The sequence below is a fragment of the Solanum stenotomum genome, chromosome 10 (genome assembly GCF_019186545.1).
Source record: "Solanum stenotomum isolate F172 chromosome 10, ASM1918654v1, whole genome shotgun sequence".
Lineage (NCBI taxonomy): Eukaryota > Viridiplantae > Streptophyta > Magnoliopsida > Solanales > Solanaceae > Solanum > Solanum stenotomum.
In genome coordinates, this window is record NC_064291.1 from 49065831 (window position 1) to 49080417 (window position 14587).

The window sequence follows — 14587 nt, forward strand, 5'->3', positions numbered from 1 at the left end:
CCCCCCCCCCCCCCCCTCCTCCCCGTAATTAGGTAAGTAGCGTAAAATTATTTTTAGGCAGTTACGTCCTCCATTTAAAGCTCAAGACAAGTGATTTTAATTGTAAAAACTGAGCAAAATTTAATATTGAAAATTGTGAGCTTACTTTGACTATTTAAAATGATAATTTTACATAATTCCAATAATACGTATTATTTAAAGTTTAATTGTCAATAACATACTTCTGTAATTTCAAAAATAGATATTATAGAGGATAGTGTGTACACTGATCTTATCATATCTTGAGAGTTAGAGAATTTATTTTCGATAAATCCTTGGTTCAAGAAAAAACACAACGAAATACATAAAATTTAACAATCAACATTAATTTTACAACTAAGAAATTTGTTCAATTGTTTCCTTTAAAACTGCTTTGATTCTTGACTAGAAGTTATAATAAGTAATATTTTGTGGGTTAATTTATTGGAATGTGTTTGACTGAACACAATAACAATAATATATCTAATGAAATTAGGATTGTGTATCAGTTGATTCAGTTCGTTTGAAAATTTATTGATTTGATTTATCGATTATCGATCTGTAGATATGTAAAACTATTATAGAGTCATTAAGATATTAACTTATCGATTATCAATTTATTGGTCATTGATCAGTATCGATTTTATTATCAGTTTAATCGTTAAGATTTGACATAGAAAAATCATTAAAAATCACTTAAAAACAAGGTGACAAACAAAATAACCGATGCACATAATAACCCAATAATAAAAAAATCAAAACCGTTATCTAAATTGGTAAACCAATAACTTATTTTTAATTTGAGTTACTGATTTCGATTCAATTTTAAACACCCTTAAGTGTAATCACCCATAGTGGGGGCTTGAAAAGATGAAGTATAGGCCATCTTTACCACTACCTCTCTAAAGTAGAGAGACTCTTTTCGAAAGACACTCAAGAAATATATTTAACAGGACACGTAACTTAAAAACGAAAGAAACTTTTGAAACTCGAGACCTAAAATATACTCAATTATTTATAGGCAATGAATTAGTAATAAGTTAATGGAGGTGGATAAATGCAGGCAAGCACGTGCAGGCCAATGTGTATATTCCCATTCCATTATACACCAAACACAACTATATTATTATTATTATAGTATATAAAATTGAGTGTAAAATAATAAAATAATGATTCATCATTATTACAACACTCACTACTCAACTTCATCTTTTTGGTCTCTATCTTCCATTTCCCCTCTCTCTCTCTCTATATATGTAGCAGCTACATTGTGTGTTTTCCTTAATCTGGGTCGGTCGCCATTTTTATCAAGGGTAATCCCTTTACCCCTTTTCTTCATTCTTTTGCTTTTTGATTTCTTGTTTTTAGTACCTAGATTTGCTCTATTTGAGTTTTTTTTTTCTGCTTTTGTGGTTCATTTAATTGGATTTTGAGCAAATGGTGTTTATAAATGGTCTTTTTTCATATAGGTATCAGATTGTTAGATAGATATCTGCTTATGGATGACAAATAGTGAGTGAAATTGGAGAATTTGGATCTTTTTCGTCTATTTAGATGCAGATTTTAGCTATTTCCCTTTTCTTCTTGACCTGTGAGTTTAATTACTCCCTTCGTTCTAACATAAGTATCACTTTAACCAACATGGATTGTGGTGTAGTGGTGGGACTGCTCCACTATTAAACAGAGGTCTCTGGTTCGAGCCTGTGTATGGAGAAAATACCATTGGGAGCTCCAATGGGGATTCGGATTTTGGAGCTAATACACAGAAAATATCATTGGGAGCTCCAATGGGGATTCGGATTTTGGAGCTAATAATCCCAAAATAAGTGGTGCTTTAGGAATTCGTTTCCAATTATACCCTTATATTAAAGAATTAATCTTATTTATAGCACTGCTTAATTCTCCAGAAACATCTAATACATGGGGTTAACTTAGTAAATTATCCATACATTTGTTGTTTTTCTTAATGGGCAGGAAATGGGCTAAAGCTAGACTTATATTGGGACGGAAGGAGTATGATTTATCTTCTTTATTTGTATGATCTGCTTTCAAAAGATAAAGATTTTCTTCCATTGCATTACATATTTTAAGTTTCTCTCTGTCAAGTTTATTATCATTTAATTATGGATTTGAAATGAACTTTCAATTGATTCTTACATATGTTGTCCTAAATAGAGTGGCATCTATCAAGGCTTTTATGGTTCCAATTGAATAGTAAATAATTGACGTGATGATACCTACTATTACTTGTTCAAAAATGTCTCTTTTCAAGGAGCTTAATGAGCTACAAGTTTTATGTTGTTTAGTTTTGTGTCAGACTTGTAGTTTAGAAGCGGCATACAGTTGGGCAGAAGAGCTACGAGGAGTAAGCATGTCAAGTGACAGTTGCAGCCACTGGTGTTATAGTTGTAGACAACCCGTGAATCTCAGGAGACAAAATGATGTTTGCCCCAATTGCGGTGGTGGATTTGTTCAAGAGCTTGAAGACATAACGAGTAGTAGTGTAGATAATCAGAGCCAGAGGCCGAGATTTATGGAATCCGTCTCAAACTTTTTAAGACGACAAATCTCAGCTACAAGTAATACTTCTGAGAGAGGGAGATCTGATGGGGGTGCTGAACGAGGAAATTTATGGAATCCATTGCTGATTTTCAGTGGTGATACGCCTGTTCAGATGCCTGGGGATGGTGGAGTTTTGGAGTTTCTTAATGAGGCTCTTGGCTTCCGACAAGAAAATGGTGGTGATTATTTTGTTGGTCCAGGAGTGGAGGAATTTTTTGAAGAAATTGTAAATAGAAATCAGCGTGGTGCTCCTCCTGCCTCAAGATGTTCAATTGATTCCCTACCAACAGTCAAGATATCGAAAAAAGATGTTAGATCGGATTCTCACTGCCCTGTTTGTAAAGAGAAATTTGCTCTGGGGACTAAGGCAACAAAATTGCCTTGCAAGCACTTATATCACTCGGATTGTATCACTCCATGGCTAGAACAGAAGAATTCATGTCCTGTCTGTAGAAAGGAGCTGATACCTGAAAAATCTGGCAATGACCATTCTTCTCGAAACTCAAGGAGTGAAAGCAGAAGCAGCAGTAGACGAGTTAGTGCTAGGGAGAACAGTTCTCAGAACCAAGAAAGGCGGAGACCATGGTCTTCCCTCTGGAACTTTGGTTCATCTCGTTCTAGTTCCCGAAGTACTCCAGCTGCTGAAACCAGCTCACAAACCAGCCATCAACACAATAATTACTCTGAGTACTCCAACTGGCCCTTTGAATAACAATGTTTCTCTAAATGTAACCTGTTTTCTTTTTTCAAATTTTTCATGATCATAATGTTCTACCTCTGGTTGAACTTAGACGATTTCTCATGGTAGAGAACCCCCAACCTCCCCATGTGTTTACTTGCTTGTAATGTACATTTGAAGCTTTTCATGTGTTTCTGATGACTGAATTGTATTTGGTTTCCAAAGTGCGATTTAACATTTGTACCTTTCTGATAAGTAGCTAGTACATATCTGGCCTTCTTTATCATTTACTTTCCATTACATTGTTACTATACCGTTTGCATATGTAGTAGTCTCGAGGAAATAACTTTTGCTTGGGGAATAGAAAAGATTCTATTATTATGACAGGCCAAGCTTGCTTGCTTAAGTTGCAGCTGCATCATGTCTTGGTAGTTTACTTTTCATCAATAAAACTTGGAATTTCAACTCTATGATGGGTCTTTGCCCCTATTGCGTAAACGTTTGATAAGTATACCAAGTCCCCCTTCACTAATGAAGTAGATCTATTATATTGCTTGGCTCTTTCCAAACATAAAGAATTCTCTCTAATATGCTAAGCTTAAACCTCAATGATCCTTACATTAGCAGTTGGGATACTTGTTTAAACCAGTGCTTTACGAGGTGGGGCTTTCTACTTAATACAAGGCGAGGCATAAGCCTTGAGCCATCGGACTTGAACGTCCATTCTGTCCTTTAGTCTTTCTCTAGTTTGGAATTCATTGCATAAAAGATAGACAATGGACCACATAATTATCAATTGAGGGTCGATAAATGCCAGGGAGCTATAGATATTGACAATAGTAATGAAAAAAGCAGTAAGTTTTGCATCATCTAGCATTTGGTTCAACTAAATTTTTAGAAAGATTATGTTACAAGGAAAACAACTTGAAACCTTTAAAGAAAAACAAGGAGATTCATGAGAGAATTTGCAAGATCATGTATAACTAGAGATCAAGAAATGCCATGAAAATTGCTTAATGGCCAAAGTGATTTTGTTCTGTAGAATGGAGCCATTCTATCTGAACTAATATAAATACTTTTGATATAAGTATCTTGTAATGATCTCTGTTTCAGCTTCATCACATCCAAGAGGCAAAAAATTTCCCTTTTCCATGGAATAATTCTTCTGTTCTGTGGATAGAAATTTGTGGATTTAAAGGTATTGAGATTGTATTCTCTCTCTGTTCTGTTCCCACCACAGCTTTGCGTGCACCTCCCCGAACTTCTCCCGACTGTATGAATGTAGAGAAAGTTATAAGAAAATGTTCAAAATGAATACAAATTTCAGCAAAATAGTGCTCAGCCTTTTCAATCATGTCTCGAGTTCATATACACAGAGTTGAGATTTTGAAATACCTGAATCTTACACGTCGTAGCTCTCTAGTTCCATCAACTAGTTGTCTGATGGTTACATACACACCAGGCTCATCTTGTTCTATCCATTCTGACTCCATTTCACTGGCATTACTAACGGAAAGTGAAGCTTCATCCCTAGAGTCTGTAGTTGTCCTTGACGCGTCCATATATGACATATCCCCCTTTGGGAAACCAGTTGATCCAGATGGTTTATGGTAATTGCTTGGTGGCCAGTCCTTATTTGTTGCAGGAGTCATCATAGGGCTCTCTATCGCGGATCCAAGCCTCGAATAATTGGAATCTCTCTGCAGAAAAACATCTCAGGTACATCAATTTCCAATCTATTATTTCCTTTATATCTTTAAGCTATTATAATTGATCCTTTATCGAACTTGATGAGTTTATAGTCGTTTAAATCAAGTAAATTTAGTGCTGTTATTGATTTTTAGGGCACAGAAGTATGTATAACTTCTTGCCGGTAACAAATAGAAGATGACTTGATGAGTAGAGCTGGCTAATTACTTTGATCAGGGTAACAAGCTAATGAAGGGGAAACTGGTTAGCTAAATACCAAGTATTTCGGTAAATTTAGCAGTTCATCTATATAACTAAGTTAATGTAAATCAAAGCAGAAAGAAAATTGTGGTCAAGGCTGTGCTTAGACCAATCAAATCTAGCTGACTTACTCCATCCTCAGACCTTCCAGGCGTGTTAAGAGCTTGTTTGTTGAATCTTTGAACGTTGTAGAGCTCCATAATTCGGTCATAATTCTCACCCCACCATCTTTGAGCTTGCCATTTGTTGAACATATCCCGACTTCAAAAGAACCCGGGGATATTTATTGTCAGGACCATCAAAGGGTGTTTCAATAAGATACAAATAACACTGATATTTTCAATAAGGATAGGAATAATACAGATAGCAAGTGGACAATTTGACAGCTTATCGGGCCAGCTAGAAAGCTACGTAACACGGATACTTTCAACTAAATAGGTCATCATTTCAGATGGCATTCAAAACACATCAACTAAGTAATAAGAATGGCACATGTAGTAAGTAAGATAATTGAAGGCTCAGTACTAAACAAGTGAAATATTTTAGCAGACATGACTCACGAGGGAACAAAGAAAAGGGAAACTCAATAAGAATTCATTTCATGAATGAAAGGGACTAAACAGTGGCCTAGGATAAGATTAGGTAAAGAAGCTTTCAGTACAAAAGAGGCTGTTTCTTATAGTATTCATATGCAAGAGTTGTCATAATCATAATTCCCATGATTTCGTTCCAGACTATGACTCAATCCGAAGTAAGTGGGGATCAATTACATGAATCCTTATTGTCCATGTCGCTCCATTCAAGCTCATCTTAGTCCAATATTATATACTATGATAAAGTTTCGCAGTAGAAATGAAAAGAGATTTTCGATAGATACCTAAATCGGATTCGTTTAAGATCATTTCCACCATTAGGGAGAGAAACAAAAGTGATCTGAACACCAGGTTCAACATGTGCAGTCCACTCTTTTTGTCCATCATCTTCCGCCACTACATCACCAGACTGAGAAATAGATTCTACACCACCACCACTAAATCCTCTAGCAAACCTTGAATCAGGCCGCGGAGTCCTTAGATTACCAGCACTTGTAAAATCCCAAGCTGGAGTAGAGCTTGAACTTGCTGGTTGAAAAGGATATGGAACTCCCTCTGATATTGTATCAAAATCAGGATAAGGTCTATGACCTTTCCTGTAAGTACCAGTTGGTGTTGATGACTTGCATTTATATGCACCAGAGACTTTTAAAGCAATATCCTTGATCTGCAAATGTTTAAAAACTATAAGTTCATAGCAACTTAGTACAACATCAAGAAGATGGATTCTTGATTAAAAGATTAACTACAGTATTAGAATAAGTTAAAACAGTTAATATGTGTAGTCCAATACTAATAAATATACGCATAAATGGCAAATATACGGACAAAGAAATTACAATAGAGTGAAGAGTAAATTGTTTAGGATCCACTCTTTAGGATTATGAAGTGAAATGCTCAACATGTTTTTGCCCCTAGCTTTGGGGCTTAAGCACGAGTTTGACAATATTGGTTTAACAAATTAATAGCAGATTAAATGTTACTCTCATTGGCAAGGAAAAGTATGCTTCATGAAGCGAAATGCTCAACATGTTTTACCCCTAGCTTCAGGGCTTAAGCGCGCTTTTGACGACAAGTCAATACTGGTTTAACAAATTAATGACAGGTTAACTGTTCTGCCTATTTCAGACAATAGGAAGTGATTCCACCTATTACTGCTGCTAGAAATGGCATCTTTTTTGTACTATCAAACAAAGAACAGTCAAAGCAGAAGATCTTTTTATAGGTCCAAAAGCAAAACTTACTGTTTGAAAGTCACTTAATTTCAGAAGTTAACTTTCTGAGGGTAGTGATGAATTCAACAGTTGAATTTGTGAAGGATTGAGTAAATTGGAGGCTGGACTACAGTGAATGAACAGAAATATCAATGGCTGGTCATGTCAAAGATAATTCAGACAAGTCTTTACCCAGACTAGTCTACATTTTAGACTCTTCTTTTTATTGGATTTGCAACTTCTAAGTAGACTTGACCAAATAATAATCACAACCACCTAATCACAAAGATCACTTCAGTTGAGCTCACGCAACCCGTCACATGTTTGTCTATGCTTATGCATCTTTCAAGGTGTCTGTCGGATCCTCCAAAAGTTGCACATTTCTTAAAGATCTGACTAGTGCAACAACACTTTAGTTGCACATTTCTTAAAGATCTGACTAGTGCAACAACACTTTTGACGCGTCCAAATAACATAGCTTATCATTATAGGCCTTCCTATACATTGTACTTTATTATTATTTTTCTAAGCTTCTTACTCCTATAGTGGTCCAATTGGTCAGGCTAACAAGCTTAAAATATTGTTAGTTTCAACAACTTTGGGATGGAAATGAAGAAGTAAGATAGAAAAGTGCTAAATCATAATTGCAAGATGATCTAAAATAAGGACCACAAATGAAAGCAAACTAAAGTAAAGAAAACATTATGGGACCAAGAACTTAAGACACATGATCCAAGAAATAACGTGAACATGACCCAATCTACATGCTAAACATAAAAGAGTGGGGTCAAATAATTTAAAGTCATTATTATAAGTACCATAGTGCCCACAAATACAAATGGACTCAATGGACTTTCGGATGGGATAACTATGAACGTTCATCTAATTTACAAAATATATACATGTTCTATAATTTCAGGTTCAAAACTCAATGTAGACAATAAAACTCTACGTAATTCTTCTCATCTATTCTAGCCTTGGTGGTTTCAGAGTTACCTGATACCTGTTGTGATACATATTGTTAGTGAAATGTGACAGATATTTCGGAGAATTAATCAAGATGCGCGAAAGCTAATCTGAATACCATGATAAGAAAATAAAAGTCACATTCTATGGTCCTCACTCCACCCCCGCGTGACCAACAAAAATGTTTATTTCATGTTACTCTTGTTAACCCAATGTCCAAATATAGCCCAAAATCCAGTTAGGAAATGTGGGCCCAAAAGGATGAAATGTGGGGCCCTATTAAAGATATAGGGGCTAAAGCGACAGGTCTCGTACTAAGAGTTANTCATCTAATTTACAAAATATATACATGTTCTATAATCTCAGGTTCAAAACTCAATGTAGACAATAAAACTCTACGTAATTCTTCCCATCTATCCTAGCCTTGGTGGTTTCAGAGTTACATGATACCTGTTGCGATACATATTGCTAGTGGAATGTGACAGATATTTTGGAGAATTAATCAAGATGCGCGAAAGCTAATCTGAATACCATGGTGATAAGAAAATAAAAGTCACGTTCTATGGTCCTCACTCCACCCCCGCGTGACCAACAAAAATGTTTATTTCATGTTACTCTTGTTAACCCAATGTCCAAATATAGCCCAAAATCCAGTTAGGAAATGTGGGCCCAAAAGGATGAAATGTGGGGCCCTATTAAAGATATAGGGGCTAAAGCGACAGGTCTCGTACTAAGAGTTAGCTTTGCTTTGGACAAAGAAGAAAAAAGAAGTTAAAACATTTTTGACAAAAATATATTTTATTTAATTGCAATTAAATTCAATAGAATAAACGGTATCATTAATTCAAAATAACACTAATAATAATTTTTAAAAAAATAGATAACGCATCTGAATTATAAGATAAATAAGCCTCTCTAAAGAGTCTCACTCATGTCCTCATCCACCACCACCAACATACTCAGTAAAATATCTTACTAAGTGGGGTCTGAGAAAGAGATAATTTATGCAGACCTTATCACTATATCGTGGAGATAGAAGTCATGTCTTCAATAACGGACGTCTTAATAATAATCAAATATGATATTCAAAATAGATTATTATTAATATTATAATAATGAATTTGTAGAGTGTTTGAAAATGATAAAAAGTAGAAAAATAGTACCTGTGCTGTGAGGCTTTTGATGGAATCTTTAGTATGGGGAGTAGGAGCACGGGCACGAGGTCCTTCTTCACCTCCATCATCTTCTATCTTTTGCTTACACGTTATACATGTCAACATCCTTCTCCTACACTCTCCCTTACTATATCTTTTCTCCTACAAAAAAAATAAATCAACTAAATAAAAATGAGGGAGTAAAAAAGAAATGCACTAAACATGGAGTAGTATAACAACAATTATAAGAATTTTGAATATTATAATTTTAAATTAAAGATGTGCATAATTTAACAAAGTTGCACTTTGAATCTTATTATAACTTATATATGTTAGATGAGATGTTGAATTTTAAATTTTTTTACTAAATATAAAAAGCAAAGTTTGTTTGAAACAAATTAATATACATTGTTTGTTATTCTTGGAAAATAATGTAAAATATTGACAATTTTTAGTCACATAAAAACCATAAATCACAATACTATCTTTATAACAATAACATATTCAATGTAATCCCATAAAATGGAGAAGTTTAAATATATGTAGATCTTATCGTTCTTTGGAGATAAAAAAAAGTTATTTTTGATAGATTCTTGATTCAAGAAAAACAGATCGAAAACTTTATATATATATAAGGACACTGTTCATTTGACATAATCACATTTTCTAAATGAAGGCTAACTCAAGATAATATACTCTTTTTAAAGCTCACAAGACAAAGTAGGTAAGTAAGCATTTGGACAAAATCTAAAAAACAACCATACTGTAAAAAAAAATAAAAATAATAATATATATAATTTAGACAAAACAAACAAATATTACAAGAAAACTCAACATATACTCAATGTAGTCCTATAAAGTATGATCTAAATAGAGTAAAATATACGTGTATCTTAACTTTACCTTATAGTTAAAGAAGTTGTTTTGAAATATGAAGTTAATGAAAAAATAAATACATGAATGTTCCAATTTATCAACCAAAAGACAAAAAGAAAAGAAGTTAAAAGAGACAAAGGAAGAAAAAGAGAGACACAAAACTCTGAGGATCAGAATAAGTACTTAAACAAAAAGGGAAAAGAGTATGTGTTTATATATTAAAGAAAACTCATTCTGTAACATTGCTTTAATGTACAGATAAATAAAGAAACTTCATAATTAAAAGAAAGACAAAAAAAACAGAGTTAATTCAAAAATCATCTTTTTTTTTAATTTTTAATTATGATTTTATCAATGACCATAGCCGTATTTTCTGACAGATAATTCATCATTATTAATCAATTATAACATACTTTAAAAGAGCAAAAAAAGTAGAAAAGAATAGTAGTAGTAGTAGTAGGAGCAGAGTATAGAATGAATGATAAATCGCTGTAGAAATTAATACACATTGTCGAGTTTTGAAAGCGGCCACTGATTCTACATACAGACAAACCACATTTAACCAAAAACAAACACTCTTGATAGTGCCCCACCTCCAAAAAAAAAAACTAGTCACACGGCTCTGTTATAATTTGTTTGTCTGGTGACATAATACGGAGTATAAGAAATTTTTTTTAAAAAATACTTTTGAATCTCGTGGTTTTAGATTAAGAGTCTGTTTGGATTGCCTTAATTTTTAAGTATTTTCGAGCTAAAGATTTTAAGCATTGTTAGAGTGTTTGAGTAATTTCAAAAAATACTTATACACGTTTAGTTTTTAAACTAAAATCAGCCAAAAAACCATAATTTTAATTGAGTTATAAGTCAAAAAATGAAAAGTCAATCCAAACAAGATCTAAAAATTTGTAAAAAATATACTAGTGAAGCAAGAAGGTTCATTATAGGTGTTCAAGGATTAATATATACTTATGAGAAGTAATTTTGATCTATATATTTTATATAATTTCTTTATATACATAATATAATTTTTCGTGATAGGTATACGATTGACCACTTTTCATTGGCTACACCACTATTAAGACGTACGTATTTAAATAAAGAGTTTTCATAAAATTAAGAAACACATTATTTTATAAAGTAACTAAATTGAAAATTAAGATAAACAAATTGAAACGTAATTTTGTGAGGATATTCATACCTCAAAATGGACAACAAAATTTGCAGAAACTGAGCTAAACCCTTCACGTAATACTCAAAATGCCTTCCACAAGACTCTTCCTTTTTGCTATTTTTGGATACCCTTTTGCAAATCTTGAAGAAATATATAATCAAATCACCAGAAAAATATTCACCGGAGCCGGCGAGTCTCCGGCGACAATATTGAAACTGGTAAATTTTCTAAAAAAAAATGAAACAGAAACAACAAAGAAGATGGAGAATATATATATATGTAATGAAAAAGAACAAAAATAGAGTGAAGACAAAGTAAGAGAAAAAAACATTGGAAAATTTGCAGAGGTATTTATAGGAGGAACTGACGCCGTCAAATTTTGTCGTCGTTATATAACGGAAACCGTGTATTTATATAATGGATATAAAGGAGGTACAATGCATTGTTGTGTTGTACATTGTGCTTTGAGGGTTTGGACTTTTATTAAGGGTTTTGTCATTTAGACAAATGGATTAAATGTGGTCTATTGGGGAAGACATGATGGGCCCATATGTCGAGGTTTGTACACGTGGCGTTATTTGATTTGATTAGAAGTGTTATTAAGGAGTGGATCAACCTCGAAAAATTTTTAATAAATATTTTGGTTGGGAGAATTAGAAATTAATTTTATTGGATCAAAGAACAATCAAATCATTGTGTCTTTTAATTTTTGTCAAAAAAACAATAATAATTTAGTATCGTGTTGTTAATTGCAATCAAATTTAACGTCAATTTTAAAATGAATTACTTTTATTACATGCTTGATTCCACTTATTTTACTGCTTTTCTGGGCATATATTTAATAGAGGAAAAAGTAAAAGTGAACTGGAAGTGATTTCTCAGTCACTTAAGATTAGTTCCGTTTAAAATTAAGTCGTAACTGATAATACAGTCGTAAAATTAATCTATTAATTTTATTGAATATTAATTAATAGGGATAGTGTGGTAAAACAGTAATGTCGAATATTATTTTCCTAAGGGTGTGTGTTAAGTCCAAATTTGACAAGTAAAAGTGAACAAAAAAGATATACTAAAAAAAACGAATTGAAATTTTATAATCAACAATTAACCAATAAGGAGCAGATAGCTCAATTTTTTTTATCAAGTAGTAAATAATTAACCCGTTAAAAATTACAAATTTATATTTTTAACCCTAAATATATAAAGTATAATTGTAAACCCTAAACTTCACTTCTTAGCTTAGAAAATAACGAGTTTGACTCCTCGTTAGTCATCGCTACAAAAATGTCATTGTAATATCTTTGCAAAAAATAATTACTTAAAATTCCTATCTTTAAATGCCGTAGTTCAAAATTTATAATGAGATTTTTTTTAAGTTCTTGATATTTTCATTTTATAATACTCTTCATATTTACTTACATCCGATTCAATTGAAATCTGACTCGTCAAACTTATATTATGATTTGTAAGAATAATAATGAACGTCATCAACGAATCTTCTACATAAATTATGATTACCAAGTATGTACATACTATTAATTAATTTTGATAGCTTTTAGAACTTATAAGTATAAGTCATGTTTCAAAGTTTCTCAAAAAAGAAAAGTGAAATATATTTTGAAAAACTATGATCAATCTAAACTACAACTAAATCTAGCTAGTCAAACATATTTCAGAATCTATAATCAAATGCTAGCTAAGTACTATTTCCTCCGTTTAAAAAAGAATGATCAACTTTGACTTGGAACGGAGTTTAAGAAAAGAATGAGATTTTTTAATCTTGTGGTTCTAAATTAAAGTTATGTCAAATGTATCAAAATGTCTTTTAATCTTATGACTTTAAAAACATGCCACATGAAAAGTTGAAGTTAAAGGGTTGCAAAAAAAAAATAGAGGGGTCATTCTTTTTAAAACAAACTAACAAGGAAATTAGGTCATTCTTTTTTAAACGGATAAAGTAATTTTCTTAGAAAAATTCTCAAGCAAATGTTGTTGGGGTTGGTTGGGTGGGTAGGCATAAGTGGTAGGAAAGAGAAAAAGAAATACAGCCGTGTAAAATGAAAGGTCAAATCAAGATACAAGATGAGAGTATCTACACTTTATCACACCCAATAGTTATAAAAAGTACACATATATTTACATTTATAAAATCCTAATGAGAAGAATATAGCAAAGTTCTTTCCCATCTCGTCAAGTTCCATGCAACTACAAGTCTACAACAACAAATTAAAGAAAAAAAAGGGCAAAGAGATTCTTCTTACTTATTCTTGATTCCATCATATTTTTGTCTTACCTTACCACTAAGCAATTCCAATTCTATTTTTAATTCCACACTTTTTAGGCTTTTTGAGTGTTGACAAGTTTGCCTTCTTCTATTTTTTAATGTTAGACAAGTTTGCCTAGTTAAGCAAGAACATATATACTTACCTAACTTGTGAAAAAGAATCAGAGCTACACGTAAGGGGGCGTATGAGCTTAGCAGCCTATGAACTTAAAGTCTTCTGCCTGCTCTGATATCATGTTAAAGTGTGTGACTGTCTCATCTAAAAGTTTAACGTATATATTGTTGATTGCATTTGTTTGATTAGTCAAAGTACCGTACATATTAGAGCATAAAACAAAAGGTAATTTACCGGCTGTGACCATTCACTGCAATGCCATATTTTGGGCAGAGTATACAAATTTCATCAGACGTGTAACCTGCTATTGTCGGTTGTCAGCAATACTGCTTCTATATATTTTGCTGCTTCATATTCTTCTGTTTTGGCATTTCAGGTTTAAATTTTTTAGACTAATTTGCATAAATCATAAATCCCTATTCTGCTTTATTTATTCCTATTTCTGAGGCTTAAGCAATGAATGAATAACCAGACAACTCAATGCCAGTCTCTTTCATCCTTCAACAAGCAACAACACCCTCCCAGGGCGAAGCTCGGGGCGTAAGAGGGTTCATTTAAATTTCTTCATTTGAAAATTTTGTATATAATATATAATCAGTAATTGAGTTGGGTTTTTTTACTAAGAAAAATCAAATATGAAAAGTAAATACATGAAAAAAGTCAAAGAGCGTCAACTTCGATCTATTGTATATGTTAGAGTGGGTAAAAAGTCTTACATTGGTTGGGGAATGGACTGATGGTTTCTTTATATGGGCTTGTGTTGCTTCCAATTGCACACGCAAGTGTACGCGGTCGAACAAGTAATATAATGGCTCTTAAAAGAACCGAATTATCGAACCGAAAGGACTTGTCAATTAATTATTCTTACTAAATTACAGTGGCGGATCTAGAAATTTTATTTCATGGGTGCTCAATTATTTTTAGTTTGAGAATTGCTATATAAAGTGGGTGCTTAGTTAATACATTTGAATGAATTATTAAATATTACAAACAAATATTAGTGTT

General features: G+C 32.7%; 2 protein-coding genes across 3 annotated transcripts; one reads left to right on the forward strand and one right to left on the reverse strand.

Moving 5' to 3' along the window:
- Positions 1 to 1164: 1164 nt before the first annotated feature.
- LOC125842445 (probable E3 ubiquitin-protein ligase RHC1A) lies at positions 1165 to 3517 on the forward strand. Of its 2 annotated transcripts, none has more exons than XM_049521740.1 (2): positions 1165 to 1331; positions 2336 to 3517. In XM_049521740.1, exons 1-2 carry the CDS (start codon positions 1188 to 1190, stop codon positions 3290 to 3292), a joined length of 1101 nt encoding a protein of 366 aa, XP_049377697.1. In that variant the 5' UTR covers positions 1165 to 1187; the 3' UTR covers positions 3293 to 3517. The 2 variants fall into 2 exon arrangements, with proteins under 2 accessions (XP_049377697.1, XP_049377698.1); XM_049521741.1 differs by having other exon boundaries at positions 1226 to 1331; positions 2325 to 3515.
- Positions 3518 to 4055: 538 nt separating this feature from the next.
- LOC125842523 (protein BREVIS RADIX-like) lies at positions 4056 to 11387 on the reverse strand. Its single transcript, XM_049521825.1, has 6 exons — positions 11211 to 11387; positions 9146 to 9298; positions 6087 to 6469; positions 5341 to 5470; positions 4655 to 4959; positions 4056 to 4530 (listed from the first exon to the last, which is right to left on the reverse strand). The coding sequence occupies exons 2-6, from the start codon at positions 9260 to 9262 to the stop codon at positions 4452 to 4454; spliced, it is 1014 nt and encodes a 337-aa protein (XP_049377782.1). The 5' UTR covers positions 9263 to 9298; positions 11211 to 11387; the 3' UTR covers positions 4056 to 4451.
- Positions 11388 to 14587: the final 3200 nt, after the last annotated feature.